Consider the following 18,930-nt stretch of genomic DNA (forward strand, 5'->3'; position numbering starts at 1 on the left):
GTCAGGGCCACATATAACCTCATGCCAGGTGGCCGTGAGGGTGTGCGATGCTGGAGACTTCCCTCCAGACTGAAATGCACATCGCATCTGTGTGGCCTGGCCTTCGAAAGGCTGGGTCTGTGGCAAAGAGTACGAGGAGGGAGGGAGCTTCGGCGGGGCCATGGCTGAGGACGGGGACTAGGACGGAAGGTCCCAACGCGGCCCGTTTCCTCTTTGGACTTCACCCACCAGAGGTGGCTGTGTGCAGTGGTGTTGCTGGTGCCCGTCTCTACTCCCCGTGTTTTTAGGTATTTTTGTGAACCGATCAGCTTTACTTTCAGAAAAAGCGAAGTGTAAGTTTAAATGGTCTTATTCATAGCATGAAAGTAGAGTGTGACAATCTGTGCTTGGAATTCATTTGCTTCTCTTTTGCAAAAGGACTTCCTTGATGACCTCTTTGCCCCAGGACCTTCTGTCCTTCCCTCCTCTTGGAAAACCCCAGCCCCTCAGTCAGTCAGCTTGGCCTCTTCTGAGAACAGCAGAGTGTTCTGGATCTGGACCTGGTCACTGCAGAGGGAAGACCCCTCCCCCAGATGAGCAAGCCTCTCTAAGCCTCCCTGGGCGCATTCTTTACCCCCACTCCTGTCCCTTCCTGCGGTCAGCCCAGGACCCTGGAGAACCTCTGCCGCATGCTCCTGCTCCACCCTCGAAGCCCAGGCCTCCAGCATCTGCCTTTGTCCCACCTGCTTTAACTGGAGGTGGCAGCTGCCTTCCTCTGAGGGCTCCTGGTCTCTCAGACATGGCTCCCTCGACCCCATCCTGGACTCCTGTTAGCCTCTGCATTCGGCCTTGTCAGACCTGGGCCCCCATCAAGAGAACCATAGCGTCCCCTTAGCTGGGTTCCCTACATTTAGCAAATAAGAATGCAGGGTGCATGGTTAAATTTGAACTTCAGATAAACACTTTAAATACGAGCCTGTCCTCAATATTGCACAGGACATAATTATACTGAGAAATCATTCCCTGTTCATAGGTGACCGTACTCGATCAGAGGACCCTGCCCTGAGACCCACGTGGTCCCCTGATTCCCTGCTGCCTCTTTCATTCCCAAGCCCTTGAAAGGTACGAGGACGCTCGCTGCCACCACTCTGCCACCCCCTTGGGTGACCTCTTTGGGTTTCTTGTGGGCTCTGGGTTCACAGAAGTCTGACTCTCCAGTCAGCACTTCTCAGGACCCTTCCACACCACCGCTCTGTGGCTGAAGCTAGTGCACATTCTGCTGTCACTGCCCCAGACTCTTCCCGGACTGCGGCTGTCCTGTGTCCACTCTCATCTGCTGGCATCCAGAGACCCTGCTGGAGCCACTGGCATGCCACTCTCCCGTCCCCCACCTGCCACAGCGCCCCCTGCCGCCCCAGCTCTGCCGTGGCCTCATAAGCCCTCCACTGGGAAACCCAGCATCCATTGCGGTCACCGGCCAGCTCTCCTGACCCCTTCCACCCCTCCTTCAGCTCTGCTCATGGCTCCTCTGTCCTCCCAGATGCCTGAGCCAGAAACCATGGTGTTGTCCCCCAGCCCCTAGATGAGGCCTTGCCCAGCTGCCCACTCTGCCCTCACACTGCTGCTCTGACCGGACTCCTGAGCAGCCTCCTCGCCTGGCTCCAGAGCCTGGTCTTGCCTCTAACATTCTTCCGCTGCAGTAGGGAGAGCTTTTTAAACAACAGCCTGAGCAGCCCGTCACCAGCTACCCACGTCCACAGGTTAAAATCCAAGTTGCTTAGCTGGGTTCAGAAGATCTGGATAATCTGCTCCCTTCTCCAGCGGCCACTTCCTTCATCTCGTCTCAGGGCCCAGCCCCGGCCTCCTCCCTCCCTCTTGCCTGGGCCCTTGGCTTCTCTGGGAGCCCCTGCCCAGCAGGTGCTCTCCTCAGCCTCCCCAGTGAGCCCTTCCCCCCGACCCCTCTGGGTGAGCTGCCCCTCCTGGCACACGGGGCGGGCGGCAATGCCACCTGGACCAGCCTGTAAGTGCAGGAGGGCACACAGTAGGTCCTCAGGTATGTTGTGTCCCATGAAGAAACTCTGCCCAATGGGGCTCTGACAGGTTGACGTTGCAAGACCCTTGTCAGAAAGTCCTTTATCCCTGTGCCTCTGTGTCCTAACAGTTCCTGGGGCGGAGCAGACACCTCATGGACACCAGTTCGGGGGAAGAATCATACTTTGTAGTCAGCTCCTGTGATGACTTGCCAAGATCAGTCTCTTCCATGAATTTAGAAAAGGTTGTTTAAAAGCCTTTAATTTGCTTTAAAACTTAATTTGAAATACAGCTCTGAATCAACCCTGATATAAAATAGACTTCATTTCTATGTGACTGATTAGTCAAATGTTGGGAGCAAAAGGACTCTCAGCTCCGCGTCTTTAGCATACTTTGGCACTGAAGTCTGAGTTCCCATTGTTTACAAAGAACGGCGCCTCATTTCCTATGTAGCGTCTGTGATCTGATGTTGCAATAGTAACATAAAGTTTGAAAACTAAGCTGTCTTTTTTTCTTCTATGAAGATGATAGAGTTATGTTTTATTTCCGAGTCGTTTTTAAAAGCCTTTGGTGACACCTCCCCCTGCCCACCACTCAGGTCACACCCAGCCTGCCCCGCTGGCCTCTTGGGTGGCCTCAGCTGCTGCGAATGGAAACATCTGCTCGCACAGGCAGGAGACAACACTGAAGAGCCAGGCGCCCCTCATATCTAAAGTTTCCATCAGAGTGCTGTCTTCCACTAAGAAGAAAATCAAACTTTGTCTCCAAAAAAACCTAGACTGGTTTGGGGGCACTTGAAAACTGTTTTAAACCTGTATATTCCTGTTAACTTATTTTGATCATAGAAATTTACCTTTATTTCTATTAAGCCCAATAGTTGGATTTTCTAAATTAATCCCCAAACAAGATCATTTTATCTTGTCTTGATTTTCCTTATTTGTTAACTGTTTTTTGGAGGAAAAAATGATTCATGCTCCAAGTTCCTGTGTTTTTCATTTATAACTTTTACACATTATACCAAAATATACTGTGATAGAGATCTCATACGGCCCGTGTGATAGCCAAGTCCGTCAGACAGGCAGAGCCCACTGGGGACTTTTTAGGTTTATTCTCTGGGACAAGTGGGAGTTCCTTGCGTCATTTCGAATGCCCTAAACCAGAGGGGCGTGACCAGTCTCCCTCTGAACGTGCGTGGTAAGCCACAGAGAATGAGACACTCGTGCCCAAGGCCAAGGGGAAAATCCTGTCGAATTTACAGAGTTGCCGGGTGCCAGGCCCAGAGGGCACCCTGCTGTCCCCACGACCTGTAGACTGAGGCAGGAGGAGAGGCCTCACTTAAGCCCTGGAGTTCAAGGCCACCCTGGGCAACAGAGCAAGACCCTATCTCAGAAAACAAACACATAAAACAAATATGTAAGAAATAAATCAAACCATCTTCACAAACCAGGCATAAAAGGCAACTTCCTTATCTGATCAAGCGTATTTTACAAAAAAAAAAAAAAAACACACCTGAAAGTATTCCTTATAAAAGTAAAAAAAAAAAAAACTATCTGTATTAAGATCTTAGCAGGACGTCAAGCTAGTAAGAGAGAAAGGAACAGAAAAGGAAGAAACTAGCCAGGGGTGGTGGGTCACACCTCTAATCCCAGTCACTTGCGAGGCTGAAGCAGGAGGATTGCAGATTCAAGGCCAGCCTCAGCAATTTAGCAAGACCCTTCCTAAAAATGAGGGTATAGCTCAGGTGGTAGAGCACCCCTGGTTTCAAGCCCCAGTCCCACACACACAAAATGGAAGAATCTCTTATTATTGTAGAGAACATTTTGTCTAGAAAGCCAAAATAATCTATTACATGTTATTAAAAATAACAGGCAAGTTTGGCAAAGAGGCTGAAAGAAGCTGCCTGTAAGGCATGATAAACAAGCTTCCTGCATCTCCACGGTTCAGCAACAGGCAAGACCATTCTACAAGCAACAACAAGCAAAGCTGGAAGATGCATGAAATGTTTCTGGAGACACTTTATAAAACTTTTCTGAAGGACATTAAAACGTCAACCAGGTGAGGACATTTGGGGATGTGAAGATCCAACGCAGACAGGTACAGCACCTGCTGGGGCAGGCACTGTTCTTTTTTTCTTTTTAATATTTTTTTAGATGTTGACGGATCTTTATTTTATTCATTTATTTATATGTGGTGCTGAGAATTGAATCCAGGGCCTCCCACATGCTAGGCAAGCCCACCGAGCCACAACCCCAGGCCCCAGGTGTTTTTCTTGGCACCTGCAAAAATCATCTCCCTGGTGAAAAGATCCGCTCTCCCTAGAATGGTCTATAGGCTCTGTGAGATTTCATTCAGGGGATGGGGTGCAGCTGAGTGGTAGAGCTCTTGCTGAGCCTGTATGAGGCCCTGGGTTCCATTCTTGGCACAACCAAAAAGAAAAAGAAAAGAAAAAAAAAAAAAAGCAAGAGAGAGAGAGAAGTTTCAATGAATCTTTTTTGGAATTCAGTTTCTAAAATTTATAGAACTGAATGATGAGTCAAAAATAGCCTCAGCATAGCCCTGTGTGGTGGCGCACGCCTGTAATCCCAGCCCCTCCGGAAATCCTGTCTCTAAATAAAATACAAAGTAGGGCTGGGGATGAGGCTCAGTGGTCGAATGCCCCTGAGTTCAATCCCCGGCACCAAAATAAATAGATAGATAGATAGATAGATAGATAGATAGATAGATAGATAGATAGATAAGTAACCTCAATGTTCCCGCAGTAGAAAAAGGTGGAAGGACGTTCTCTATCAGATACCAAGAGCTATTACAAAGCCGTCGACATGAAGACAGTGTGGCATCAGTGCAGGAAAAACAAAGGGACGGGGACATGACAGCCCAGAAGCAGGCGTGTGGCCAGAGGACACGGAGGAGGGCAGAGGTGACCTTGCAGATCCACAGGGCACAATGGAACACTGAGTAAATGGCACTGGTTGGGGTGGATCCGTCATCCCTGATCCCAAAGGCACAAAAATCAGTTCCCAACAGGTCGGACTAAAACACGAAAGGCAAAAGGCTCTGGGGCTGGAATGTGAAGTTACATTCATGGTGTTGTGTGAAAAAGAATGTCTAATCAGGCAACACCAGCACCTAAAGGGAATCAGATAAGAAAAGAATGACAACACTAACAAGCTAAATGGAGAACTGTTTTACTTATTAGCAGAAGGACAAAGAAAGATGCCATTAAAAAGAAAAAAAAAATCACAAAGGAGACATTTAATTATTTATTGGTACCAGGGATTGAACCCAGGGGTGCTAAGCCACTGAGTCACATCCCCAGTCCTTTTTATATTTTATTTGGAGACAGGGTCTCGCTAAGTTACGGAGGCTGGCTTTGAACTCTCTAATCTCCTGCCTCAGCCTCCCCAGCTGCTGGGATTACAGACGTGCACCTCCACGCTTGGCAGGAGATATTTATAATATGTATAACTGACCCAAGATTATCCTCTAGAATATATAAGGAAATGCTGTGACTCAATAAGACAGACAACCATGTTTTTAAAAATGGACCTAATGGATGTGGAGAATAAGAAATTCCCAAAATAATGAGGCCTGAGAAAGAGAAGGAAAAACGAAGGCCAACACCTATTGTTGCTTGTGTTCTTGATAATCGCCATTCTAATTGGGGTGAGATGGTGGGGAAAAAGGTACACTCATACATTGCTGGTGGGGTTGCAAATTAGTGCAGCCACTCTGGAAAGAAGGGTGGAGATTCCTCAGAAAGCTTGGAATGGAACCACCATTTGACCCAGCTATCCCACTCCTTGGCCTATACCCAAAGGACTTAAAATCAGCATATGACAGAGACACAGCCACATCAATGTTCATAGCTGCTCAATTCACAATAGCCAGACTGTGGAACCAACCTAGATGTCCTTCAGTTGATGAATGGATAAAGAAACTGTGGTATATATATACAATGGAATATTACTCACCATAATAAAATGATGGCATTTGCAGGCAAATGGATGAAATTGGAGAATATCATGCTAAGTGAGATAAGCCAATCTCAAAAAACCAAAGGACGAATGATTTCACTGATAAGCGGATGATGACACATAATGGGGGTGGGAGGGGGCAAGAATGGAGGAAGGAGGGACTGTATAGAGGGAAAAGAGGGGTGGGAGGGGTGGGGGGGAGGAAAAAATAACAGAATGAATCAAACACCATTACCCTATGTAGATGTATGATTACGCAAATGGCATGCCGTTACTCCATGTGCAAACAGAAACAAGTTGTATCCCATTTGTTTACAATAAAAAATTCAAAAAACAAATAAACAAATAAAAAAACGAAGGCCACGCACCGGCAGCCTTCCTCTCCCAGGACAGGTGTTCTCGGGTGCGGCCGCTGCGGACAGGGAGGAGGTGCTTCATCACCGTAAAGGAGACCAGTCTCTGGGAGGCGCTCATCTCCTCCAGAGTAAGTCCTCTCGGACCCTTCCCACAGCCTGGCCCCGGAAGGCTCGCCTTCCTGAGTGTCCCAGCACACCGACACATGCTCCCTAGACCACCCTCAAGACAGCCCATGTAAACCCAGTCCCTTTCTTTGTTCAGCGACTCCTTTTCCAGCAGGAGAGGGGGTCCTCGGGCGCCATTTCATCCTCCCGAATATGACGTTTGCGTCCCGCCCAGTCTTTTTGTGCTAACAGGACCAAATGTATGAGTGAGCATTTCATAAAAAAGAAACTCAGTGGTATATAAACACGTGACAAGGTGCCCATTCGTCATTGGAAAAATACAAAATAAAGCCACAGTGAAGTGCCACTCGGTTGGCAGAACTAGCGGGGTGGATAGCACAGGTCCAGCAGGCTGCGGGTCAGCAGGACACTGGACAACACCCACGTGACTGAGCAGCAGAAACTGAAGCGCATGGAGGAGCAGTGGACACGGCCAGCCCTTGGCAGCACTTCCCCCTCCCTGGGTAAAGATTAGGTCTCTGTCTGCCGATGCCTGGCTGGCCTGGTCACTAATTCCAAAGGCTGGTGAGTGTCTAGCCAACTAAACACGAGCTGCAACAGAATAAGACGGCCCACGATCCAAGCAGAAGGTGCCCCCTGTACCCAAATCCCGGAACGAGATAACATGGGACGGGCCCCAGCCAGAGCGGGCACGCGGTGACAGTAAAAACACACCTTTGTGGTTCTGTTGTGATCTGTTAAGATTGGTGGTGGCGAGGGGGGGTCTGGTTACTTCTGCGTTACCTAGCGTGTCCTGACTGTGACCATCACTGGCTCATTAAGTCGCGCGTTCACGGCCCCTGAGATCCAGCAAGTCCACTTCTGGGACGTTTCCCTGGAGACACTGCTGCACAAAAGAACAGTCACGGCAACATTGTTGGTGACCGCAAAGAACCTGGGGCAACCCAAATGTACCCTGGCAGAGGGCGGAGTGGTGAATTAGGGTGTAGGAGCTTCGCCAAAGGAATGCACACGAGAACAGGAACAAGTCTTATAAACATGATTTGGAACGACCAGAGCAGGTCACAGAAGTCTCCACACAGCACAGCCTCGTTTTCAAACAGTTCAAAAACAAACACAACTAAATCACAGTTTTAGGACACAAAATTATATAATAAATGATTTTCTTTTCTGAAGCAAGGAAAAGATAGATTCAAAATTTCCTAGAGAGGTTGCCTGGGGGTGGGCAGAAGATGAGGAGGGGAAGTTGCCCTCTGATGGATCCTCTGATCTTGACTTTGACCCTACAAAGGGTCAGATATCAAATGTTTAGACTTTGTGGAACTCTGTAGTCTCTGACACAAGTCCTCAACTCTGCCACTGTAGAGCAAAGGTGGTCTTCGGCCAGGTGGATGTAGCTGTGTGCCCATAAAACTTTACTTAAGGACTGGGAAATCTGAGTTTCTGATGATTTTATGTGCCATGAGACGTTATTCTTCTTATTCGTTAACCACTAAAGAATGCAAAATCCACCCTCAGCTCACAAACCATACAAAGGCAAATGGCGGCCAGATGAGACCAGGGGCATCTGGTGCCCCTGTGCTGGTGCGCAGGCTGGGCCGAGTGCCCAGGCGCTCCTTTTTCCTTGCACTTCATACCTTTCAGGTGTGTTCCATCGATTAATGTAACGGCTCAGAGGGACAATGGCAGAAGGTGAGGGGATGGAGAGGACCCTGGCGTAGACAGATTTAAATTCTTTCTGATGCCTCCTTCTTGCCCCCAAACTCAGGGCGGTCATCGTTCTCACTGACAGTTAAATGACGGAACTAGTGGGAAATCTGGTAGAGAATATTTGCTGCATCCTATGGCTTATGGACAGTCACTTAGCACACAGGCCAAACCTGCACGGATTTTGATGGTGATTTTTAGCTGGACCAGTGGTCCATGTGATTGAACTGAAACCTCTGTTTTCTGGTTTGTACTTCTCTGTTCGTTTGTGATGCCGGGGCTTGAACCCAGCTCTCATGCATGCCCAGCACTGAGCTCCATCCCCAGTGCCTGATGTGATGGATTTGAAACTACCATTTTCTCTGGGTTTTCAAAAGCTAGCCCCGTCCTGTTAAGTAGCATCTAGAAAACAACCACTCACCACCAGCACTGCCCCATGCTTCTGTAAAAGGGGGACATTTATGAAGGCCAGCTCCAGAGCATTAGAGAAAACTCTTCAGGGGCAATGCTGGGGACTATCTAGGGTGGGACTTCTCATTTTAAAGGACATGACAGCGGGATCGCCCTATTTCTCTTGCTTCTTTTCCGGTCAGTTCTGACAGCTCTTGAGATTTCATTTCACTGTTCACATTCTCCTTCTTCTTCTTCTGGAAACCGGCAACTGCAGGCATCTTCCTCTTGGGCTGTTTGTACTGGTTTAAAAAATGCTAGAGAATGATTTAAAAGACAGTTATACGTTGTGGTCTGTTTTAAGCACAAAATGCTTATTTCCCACAAGTCACCGCTGTAGAACATTTCTAAGCAGCAAACATTCTCAGGTTTAATTTTAACCAACTTATCCACAAGAGAGTAACAGTGTGTGTGAGTTTTTTCCTAGGGATAATTTAAGATTTATTTCCTTTTACCAAATATTTTATTGGTCTTTAAAAACTATTTTCTTTATTTTATACATGACTGAAAAAGCCTCAGGCATGAGTCACCAAAAGCACAAAATATCAGCCATATCCCAAACACAGCTATAGTTTCAATTTATCAGTTCATAATTTAGTCTTAGGGTTACTTATCAGAGATTATACAATTTTTCTTGAATGAAATTCTATGCTGCCAACTTTAAAGATATTTCCACTACTTCCATCCATTAGTAACCAAAGAGCTGATCCTCAGATCCACACCTCCTGGGTCCTCTTTTGCAAGTTCATGTGAAGTATTTGCTTTACTGCTGAGAAACTTTCAAGTCCTAAGCAGATACTTCCTTAGAACCTGTCAAGGCTTAAGGCCCTGCCCCAATTTCACATGCTTGTTTTTATTTTTAAAACAACAACAACAACAACAACTATACCTAGAAGGCAAGAAAAACTGTCAAGACCTTCAGAAATACCAGGAGTTGTCTTTTGAATTTATATCAAAGATTAATTCAAAAATGGAGATCTACTTCAGGCAGATGGGGGTGGCCTGCTTTTCCAGATTCCTGCTACTGAGTACCACTGGAAACTCTGATTGTTATATATATAACAAACCTGAGAAGGTACTGGAAGATAGAAAGAAGCAGGTAGACTGGCCAAGACTCTCAGGGCCCTGAGGAACAACATGGCCCCCAAGCTGGGAAGTGCAGAAGACAGCAATCCAGATAGGCCAGTGGGTAAAGAACAAACAAAGCTCCAAGAAATCCTGCTGCCTCCAGCCACAAGGCCAGGGGAGGGGCAGCCTAGCAAGACTGAAGGAGTTTAGACAATCACCACTCGACTCCAGCAAAACGGCAGAGAAATACTACGGCCCCCCACGCAAGCCCACCAGGAAGTAGAGCCCAGCCTGCTGCCCTCTGCTGTCTGTGCCAAGGCTCCCAGGGCGCGTCAGAGGAGGCCTGAGGGAGCGTCAGGCCGCACGAGCACCAGCAGCAGTCACGGGCTGCAGCCCCCACCCCTCCACCAGAGTGGAGGCCACATGAAGCCGACTGAGCGCTGTTCTCCTGGCAGCCTGGGAGGGGCCCTGGGGCCCAGGAGGTCTGGTGTGGAACCCCCCCAGCAGTGACAAGGTGCCCCCTCGTCTCCCCCCACTGGAGTGCTGTCAGAAGCTTGAGAAAACAGGATTTAAATTAGATCCAGTGTCACACACTGTGATGAAACCCAACTGTGTGGGTTTCAATGAAAAGATCCTGTATATTACAAGCATGAAGATCTGGATTCGTGAACAGAAAAAGGCAGTCCACAGACGCCAGCATCCAGGTGAGAGTCAGGATGATCTGAGGAGGACTTTAAAGCGGCCATCGTAAACATGTTCCAACAAGCAACTGGGAACACATCTGAAATGAATGGAAACAGAAGATACAGAGCAGGGCAGGTGGCACACGCTGACAGACACAGCAACTCGGGAGCCTTGAGGTTGAGCATCTCTTTAAGCCCAGGAGTTGGAGACCAGCCATCTCAAAGAAACAAAACCCACGCAAGAACAGGATGAGCTACTGCGGCACAATCACTTGGATAGACACCAAGGGCATATTATGCTGAGTGACTAACGTCAACCTCAAATGGTCACATACTGCATAGTCCATTCGTATAACATTCCTGAAGTGACAAAAGTGATAGAAAACAGATTTGTGACTGCAAGGAGTTGGGGATTGCAGGGGAGAGAGTGGGTGTGGCTAAGAAGGGGTAACGGGGGCCACCTTTGTGATGGATAGCGCTACATTCTGGGGGTTGCATGAATCTACACATGTGACAAAATGACATACACAGCTCTGCAAGCGCCTGCTCCTGACATCGTGCTATCAGACAGAGCTGGGTAGAATGGCATGTGACACTGTTCTGTATGTCTTTGCAACTTTCTGCAAATCTATAATCATTTCAAAATGAAAAGCTTTTTCAAATGACATGAAGTTTTTAAATGAATTATGGTTCCATTTGCAACTCACTAATTACTCACAAATACTTCTGAAAAACATCTTTTAAAAATTTTTTTAGCTGTTGATAGACCTTTATTTTACTCACTTAATTTGTATGTGGTGTTGAGGATTGAACATGCTAGGCAAGCGCTCTACCACTGAGCCCCAGCCCAGCCCCTGAAAAGCATCTTATTAACAGCTTTACTGTCCCTTTGGGTAGGGGTGGGGGATAGTTCTTTAAGTCAGGTCTGGGTGGTAGCTTGGGGTCTACCTGACAGCTGTGGACCCTAGAAAGAGAAAGAGTGAGGCTCAGAGTAGGTAAAGGTTGTCTGCAGCCCATGAACTGACTACAGAGTTCCCATAATCTACCAGGAAAGAACACATCGCCCTGTGGGAAGATGTCAGGCCACTCACAAAAGAGGACACCCAAATGGCCCAACATGGGAGGAGATCTGACTTCAACAGTGATCAGGGAAATGCACCTTAAAACACAAGGAGATGCAAAACCCGTGCTAGGTCGATAAAGCTCTTCAAGGCTTGGTCTGGAACAGGTCACACTGGAGACAAACCCAGTGTCCCTGGGTCAGGGTCTGGAACGGGTCACATTGGAGACAAACCCAGTGTCCCCCGGTCAGGGTGAACAGCCGTGGGACAGTGGGTAGGAGGTGCACGGGAATGGAAATGGGCCAGGGCTGAGTCACCACGGGCGACACCTAGAGACCCGAAGCTGAGTGAAAGCAGCTGGCCACAGAACCCCGCTGCGCCGCCCAGGTGTGGTTAGCATGGGGGAGAGGCTGGGCTGTGGGGCGGGGCAGTTTCCTGGAGCCATCAGGTTCTATTTATAGACCCGGCTAGAGTTGATTTTACATCAACCTGTTAAATTTGACATTTATGCATTTTTCCAGATAGTTCACAATGTTAAAAGGGTTTTTAAAACAATTTTTTTACAGTCTTTAGGTAAGACCATGCTAATACTTTTCCTCCAATATTTGTATTTAACAACCTCCAAGTAGATGCCCTCCTGTCTTCGGTGTCTGGGGTGAAGATTTTGCCCTCAGCGTGCTCCTGCTGTCTGTGAACCTTGGGTTCAATCGAGCCTGCTGTCACTCATCCCATTCTCTGTGAAGACTAAATACCGGTTTCCCCACCATAAACCATAAACTTAATTATAAATACAGGCAGCTTTGTTTAGTGGGTGATGACTCTGTGCCAGACGCCAGCTGGGTTCTTTATAGAAGGAGTCCCTTATTTAACAGATTAACAATGTACTACTGGCATTTTTCATTTAATCTAGATTGGTCTTATAATAATCCACTTAGTTAAATCCACTTTAAACTCCCTCCCAGCTCTCCGCGGCTTCCTCGAGTGCAGATCTACACTGAAGTTAAAGCCATTTACCCACCAGAGGAGCAGCTCTAGGTGGAACAGAAGTTCCTTCCAGATTCCTCCTGGTGGGGGTCCACAGGCCCGGCTGGCTCCGCACACTCACACGCCCCTCCCGCAAGACTGCAGCCCTCTTCGTGTGATTTTTTAGGACCCTGGGCCATGATCTGCCAGAGCCAGGTTCTCCCCATCTCAGCACTACTGACATTTGGGCTGGCTCACTCTGTGTTGGGGACCAACCTGGGAGCTGCGGGTGGGCGCTCAGCAGCATCCCTGGCCCTCCACTCCAAGGGCCCCTCCCCACCACCAGTTGCGAAATGTCCCCTTGGGGATGGTGCTGCCCTGCTTATGACCACTGTGCTATACCGATCTCGTTTTTATAACTTAAAAAAAAACCCTCTTTTCCTTCCTGATGAAAAGCCTGGCCCTGTGAGCGCTTGTATCTAAGACTGTTAGGTCGGCCTTACGTTGTTTGAATATGTACAGGAACTTCTTCCTGCCCCATTTGACGACGGAGAGCCGGAGCACCAGGAAGACGAGCAGGGACACCACCACGGCTGAGGTCAGCGCCAGGAAGAAGGTGCGGCTCTGCATACTGTGGCCTTTGCAGGGAGCAAGAGGAGAGGTGAGGGTCGGGAGGCGTGGGGGCAGGAGTCTGCTGAGTCGACCTAGATGACTTTACAGAAGCCATCACTTAGTGACTTTCCTAGAGGCCAGCAGAAGTTAAGCAGCTTGGCCTCCGAGGACGTAGGAACTCGGGGCCCTGTGCCCCGCTACTCGGTCCGCAAAGGTGCAGCACTGCTTTGGGATGAGCCCCAGCATGCGCTGTTTGCTAATGTGTAGCTCAGACCGAAACAGACGGATCCCGAAGGCAGGGTGGAGAGGGGAAGGCCCCCGCAGGTGCCTGTGTGGCAGACTTGCAAGACCTCACAACACCTGGGGCTTTCCACAGCAGCTGGAGAGACATGATACATTCACTTTGCTTTAACCAACAAACCAGCACCTGGCTCTCTCCTAGGGGCAGGCATGGTAATGGCGGAGTTACCTGGAGAGATGTCGGGCAAAGCGGGTCCACAGACCACATTGCTGTCCTTCGTCCCCTTTGCAAGTACTGATTTTCCATCCAGTGAACAGCTTAGACAATTCAAGGAAAAGAGTTCAAATATTAATTTAGCTACAGAGGACACCAGTGAAAAACTTTTTGTCACCCACTGAAGTTGACTCATGACAGAGGTGGGTCTGGGTGCAGAGAAAATGGGCAGATACCAGGAAAGAGTCCCACTTGGCCATCAGGCTTCCTTCAGCTTTCACTCAGCTTTCCACAGAGTTCACCCGCTCCGCACCAGGGATCCCTGCACTGCCGAGGCTGCTGCCTGGTCGACCCTCACCTTCCCCTCCCCACACGTTTACACTTGTATTCCCACATCGCAGGCACACAAGAAAGGTCCGAGAAGGTTCGGAGTCTTAACCCTCGCGGGGTCTGAGCCTGAGCCTGCCACTCTGCAGGAAGTTATGACCCTGGACAAGTTATGATGTCTGCTGAGCCTCAGTTTGGTAATCTGCAAAATAAGGATAGTATATGCTCCCGGAAATGTTATGAAAAGCAAATGAATGAGTGACACACTTATGTATACCTTACCCACCGAATAAGTGGGTGTGTCATCACCATCACCATCACCAGCACCATCATCATCACCAGCACCATCACCATCACTATCATCACCATCACCACCACCATCACCACCATCATTGACATGCCTTTTCCTTCCTTTTAAGCTATCCCAAATCCACCCATCCTCCAGAGCCCAGTTCAAATCACTTTTCCACACACTCCCTTAAATACTCTTATCAATTTGTGGTAAAAGAATTTTAAGAAAAAAGACATTCTAATCTGTTACCAATCAGCATATTTTTAAAAAATAATAAAAATGTAACTGTAAAATAATAATTGAAATGATTTTCTCACTAGAGAAAAATGGAAAAAGAAGAAAGGCATCTAGAATGTGAGACCCAAGAATTTGTTATCAGAGACCACAGATCTCACTGCTCTGCCAGCTTCAGGTCTCTGAGTACGTCCTCTCCTCACCCCTGCTGTCCTGGATGCACAAACTGCCCACGCACTAGCCCCTGTCTGAGCAGTCTGAGTGGCCCTGGGCCAGATCCCAGGGTCCGCAGTCACATTCTTCCATGTGCTGTTGGCTGCCGCATCCCCCGCCCGTGGCCTGCGTGCCCCTGGAGGAAGAAGCATGCTGTGCCCTCTGTATCACTCTTGGTTCTGGCACTGAGCACTGGAGACAGGCTGATCAACACAAAAGGTAAGAGGCAGCAAAGAGATTGGGAGAAGGCAGAGGCGACCAGGTGAGGCAGACAGTGGCCAAGTTCCCCTGGTCAATCTGCCCTCAGGGCTGCAGGTGTTGTTTCTGGAGAGAGTGCCCACTGTGTGTCAAGTCACCGTCCGCCATGCCTTCCTATCAGTACATCCCGTTAGGTCTGCACTCCAAGGGGCAAACGGCTCCAAGGACAACATTCCTTGCCTTTCAAACGCTTACCCCAGAGACTATTGTGTAAGCCAGTGAAATTACACCTACTTAGTCCAGGGTCTACAGATGCCACCTTCCTGATCGTTGAATGTCCCAGCCGCACAGTCTTTACAACCTGGAAGAAAGATTGAAGCATTTCATCACTTCAGAACCCTCCTTGTGAGAAGCACAGCAAAGTCGTTAACTTAATATAACCTATGTGTTGTTTAACAATCCTGAAACAAAGCCCTAAGATTGCTAACTGGACAGAGGACATTGCATGTATCTAAAATGCGTAAAAGTACATGGTTCTGACTATCAGCAAGGGTCCTGATTTCAAATCATTTCTATTCATGGGAGAAAAGTACATATCATTTTATTGATTAAAATATGACATTGATATCGTGAACTTAAATCACTGGCACATCACGTGTTACTTAAAAGTTTCTGCAAATTACAGGGCACCTGCAGGTGGCAAACTGGGCTAGACGCAGGAGGAGCGAACCTACCCTCTGGTGTCAGCTCCTGGCCTGGTTTACAGTCTGGGTCACACATGGTGCATCCTGCCCCCCAGCAGTGGAATCCTGAGATGCAGCCACACTCTGTGTCGCTGGTGGAGGAGCACGGCGTCTTGACCCTGTGGAAACCTGCAAGGTCCCACTGTTAGGTTCCACTTGACCTCCACCTCCGGGAAGCAAATATATGTTCTGCAGCAAAACTCATGCTCACACTACTTACCACGCAGTGGGCGTGTTTACTTTTGAACATCCACAAAGATGTGTTTGCACTTTGCTAATTAGAAGTTTCTTTCTTGTCAATGAATATTTCCTCTGAGATTTAAAAAGTCCCACCATAAGCAATTGCTCTCACACCAAGTAACTATGTTAGACCTGCCCACTGACTGAGAACGGCATGCCTCTGGTACTTGACATACTGGACAGAGACCAATTAGAGAGTGGGGATCAAGAGCGGGTCCCCAGGGCCACCTCCCAGGCGAAGGGCGCACCTTCAACCCCTACCTTCACACTTGGTGCATATGTTACAGGCTCGCTGGCCACCTGTGCTGGAGTAGCTATCCAGAGGACAGGGAATACACGTCTGATTCCTGCTTTTCCCACAGAAAGTACCTAAGAGGCAGATGAAGGCAAACACATTCAACAAGGAACAATCACCACCCAAAGCATGATGGAGTTCACAAGAAAATCAGGATGAAGGCACTGCTTGTCTTCTGGACATCTCAGTGATAGACATTATTTTGATGATTGACTTTTTAAAATTATACGTTGGCAAGATTTCCCTTAGCCTAATCACAGAATTAGTAATAGCACAATACAAATACTGCAACAAAGGAATCAAGACAAGGAAAGTACTTCCCTTTGTCTATTGATCAAGACAGATGATTTCTCTTGATTGATCCAGGAGATCAATATGACTGGATTCAGGAGAATATTAACGTCCCTCCCTGGTACACTATGACTTGAACACATCTGACTTTCTGTACTCTGTCAAGTCCGCTGGCGCCTGTTGCACCCGCTGGGCCCCAGGCCAAGCACAGAGCCTTGTGCCCAAACTAGCATGAACAGAGGTCCCTCACTGTCCTACCCTGTCACTGCAGCCCCCCCCCCCCCAAATGCACAAGACAGATCCATGATCGCCAGATGACAAGGTCAAGACACAGAGGCTAAAGAACTGGGCTGTGATCACGCCACTGGTTTGTACGAAGTCATTAAAAGGGAGCTAGGCCTTCCTGCCTGACCAACAGAATCACACTTTCAACAGGACATATCAACGCACATGAACTGGGTACATACCAGCTGGACAAGTGCCACAAAAATCCTGCACTGCTCTCGTCCTCTCAGAATTCATGACCAACAGCACCATCGCTACCACCTTGTAGTAGCCATTCCTCATGATGAAATCCTGCGTGGATCTGACGCAAGCAAAGCAGATTCCAAAAGAAAGCTGGTTGAAGGAGCTGGTCTCACTAATGTTGCTCTGTGAAATGTAAAAGTTCCCGAGGACAGGGGGCTTTCTCCTTCCAGAACCATCTGCATTTCACATTTCAACCACTACTTAGACCATTTCATAGGACCATAACTCAGGGTATTTTAGGAGCATTAAAAATGGAATATTATGGAAAAGTAGCAAATTCATAGACTTCTACAATAAGAGAAGCGTGACTAAACACAGCTTTGTGCGTGTTTGCCAAAGAGTGAAATTTCCAATGTGTTCCACAAAAACACAGAAACGATCATGGCAAGAACTCTCGCGGGACTCTCGTAGATACCGGCAACAGCACCCAGACTTTCATGCCAGTTACTTGCTGCCTTATGAAGAGCAGTGATGTGAATCATGGTCTGACCCCCTCATGGCTGTGCTGTACTGGGAGCTGCCTCGGCAAAGGTGATGGTCAAGATGACCCTGTTGCCATGGTGATGCTGACCAGAGCAGCCTATGTGCACAGGCACGCAGCAGCGTCACCAGTCGAGTCCTTGAGCCAGAGGCACCAGCTACCAGGGACAGAGGGTTCTAAGCATAAAAGATGGCCCTACTGTCTCGCCAGTCCTGTGTCCTTCTGATTGCCTGCTTTGCGGGAACTTTCCCACAAATAATCTTTTTGATGAAACCTGTACAACAATGTGCTGAGCTAGCTCTGGGTCATTTGTCCCTCGTTAGGGGATGGAGAACCACGTGGCTCCAATTTTCTTTCTGTGTGTGTCTGTCTTTTCTTCATCTCCCATTGCCCCTCATTTGGTTTCTGAATTAATGACCCAGGCATGAGACCCAGGCACTGCTTCCGAAAGTCCTCACAAAGAGTGGCACCTCTCAGTTGTGTTCATTGAGAAGATATCTTAGTCACTGTTCCCTCTTTGAGCATCTAATTGCTGACTTTTTAAAAAGTTGTGTGTGTGTGTGTGTGTGGTCAATAACCTTTATTGTATTCATTTATTTACATGCAGTGCTGAAAATCAAACCCAGTGCCTCACACATGCTAGGTAAGTGCTCTACCACTGAGCCACAACCCCAGGCCTAATTGCTAACATTTTGAAAGACCTCTCTTCTCAATTCATCATCACATTTTCTTAAACATAGACATGAACTTGCCATTGCGGAACTTGAAGCTCATAGGGTAACAAAGCTAAGGAGTAAAAATAACTCTTCATTTTAAAAATCTTTTTATAGTAGGCTGTTGAATAGAAAGTATTCTAAATCAGAAGGGAAAAACATCTAGATGTGCAAGAACAGTTTCCACCCTCATCTCGCCCCGGGTCCTCTCTCTACCCCCAGTGAACATACCTTGAGATCTCAGAGCAGCAGAGAACTTTCCACTCCTGGGTACAGCAGCCAAATGCGGCAGCTTGGGGGGACCACAGGTCAAACAGCCAGGGTGACTCAGCCAGGCGGGGCCTCTTGGGAAGTCCCCACAACTCTGATAGGGCTCATTTGTGTGCTGACCTCAAAATCCCCAGAGCCCCTGTCCCCTCTTGACAATGGTATTTCAAGCCATTTCTTGGAAGCAGTTTCTACTGCTAGGATATTTCCCAGATGACTTTAGGAAAAGGATCTTGGCACTTAAAGCAGTTATCTATGTCAAAGCTTTTAGTGTCCTCAAAATATCCAAGATGTGAGGGATGAAACTGACCTCTAAAGACAGAGGGGGGTCTTGCTCCCGCAGGACCCTGCTTCCCTACTCACTGTGGAGCTCTGGCCCCCTCTGGGTGCAGCCCCCCGTCCCCACGGGGCTGAGTGCAGTGGGCCTTACCACTGTCACTACTGGGCAGCAAATGAGAGTGCCCGAGGCTGCCACTCCTGTCAGGCCACCAGCCGGGTGGACAGACTAGAGCCCTAGCCTGCCTGCCAGGTGACCAGGTTGCTTTTTCCTGTGCCCCTCCTGCGTGATGGGGAGGACGCAGGGAGAAGGAGGACAAGGGAGTTGGAGCTCTGGCGGGGCAGTGGGGGGCATTGTGAGACATTCT

General features: G+C 48.3%; 1 protein-coding gene across 2 annotated transcripts; it reads right to left on the minus strand.

The window, feature by feature from the left end:
- Positions 1-124: 124 nt before the first annotated feature.
- On the minus strand, positions 125-18,304 carry TNFRSF9 (TNF receptor superfamily member 9). Of its 2 annotated transcripts, none has more exons than XM_079152891.1 (8): positions 18,251-18,304; positions 16,765-16,948; positions 15,973-16,080; positions 15,463-15,600; positions 15,023-15,089; positions 13,480-13,568; positions 12,902-13,036; positions 125-546 (listed from the first exon to the last, which is right to left on the minus strand). In XM_079152891.1, exons 2-8 carry the CDS (start codon positions 16,862-16,864, stop codon positions 494-496), a joined length of 690 nt encoding a protein of 229 aa, XP_079009017.1. In that variant the 5' UTR covers positions 16,865-16,948; positions 18,251-18,304; the 3' UTR covers positions 125-493. The 2 variants fall into 2 exon arrangements, with proteins under 2 accessions (XP_079009017.1, XP_079009016.1); XM_079152890.1 differs by lacking the exon at positions 125-546 and adding an exon at positions 6,397-8,880.
- Positions 18,305-18,930: the final 626 nt, after the last annotated feature.

Source organism: Sciurus vulgaris (genome assembly GCF_902686455.1).
Source record: "Sciurus vulgaris genome assembly, chromosome: 1".
Classification (NCBI taxonomy): Eukaryota; Metazoa; Chordata; class Mammalia; order Rodentia; family Sciuridae; genus Sciurus; species Sciurus vulgaris.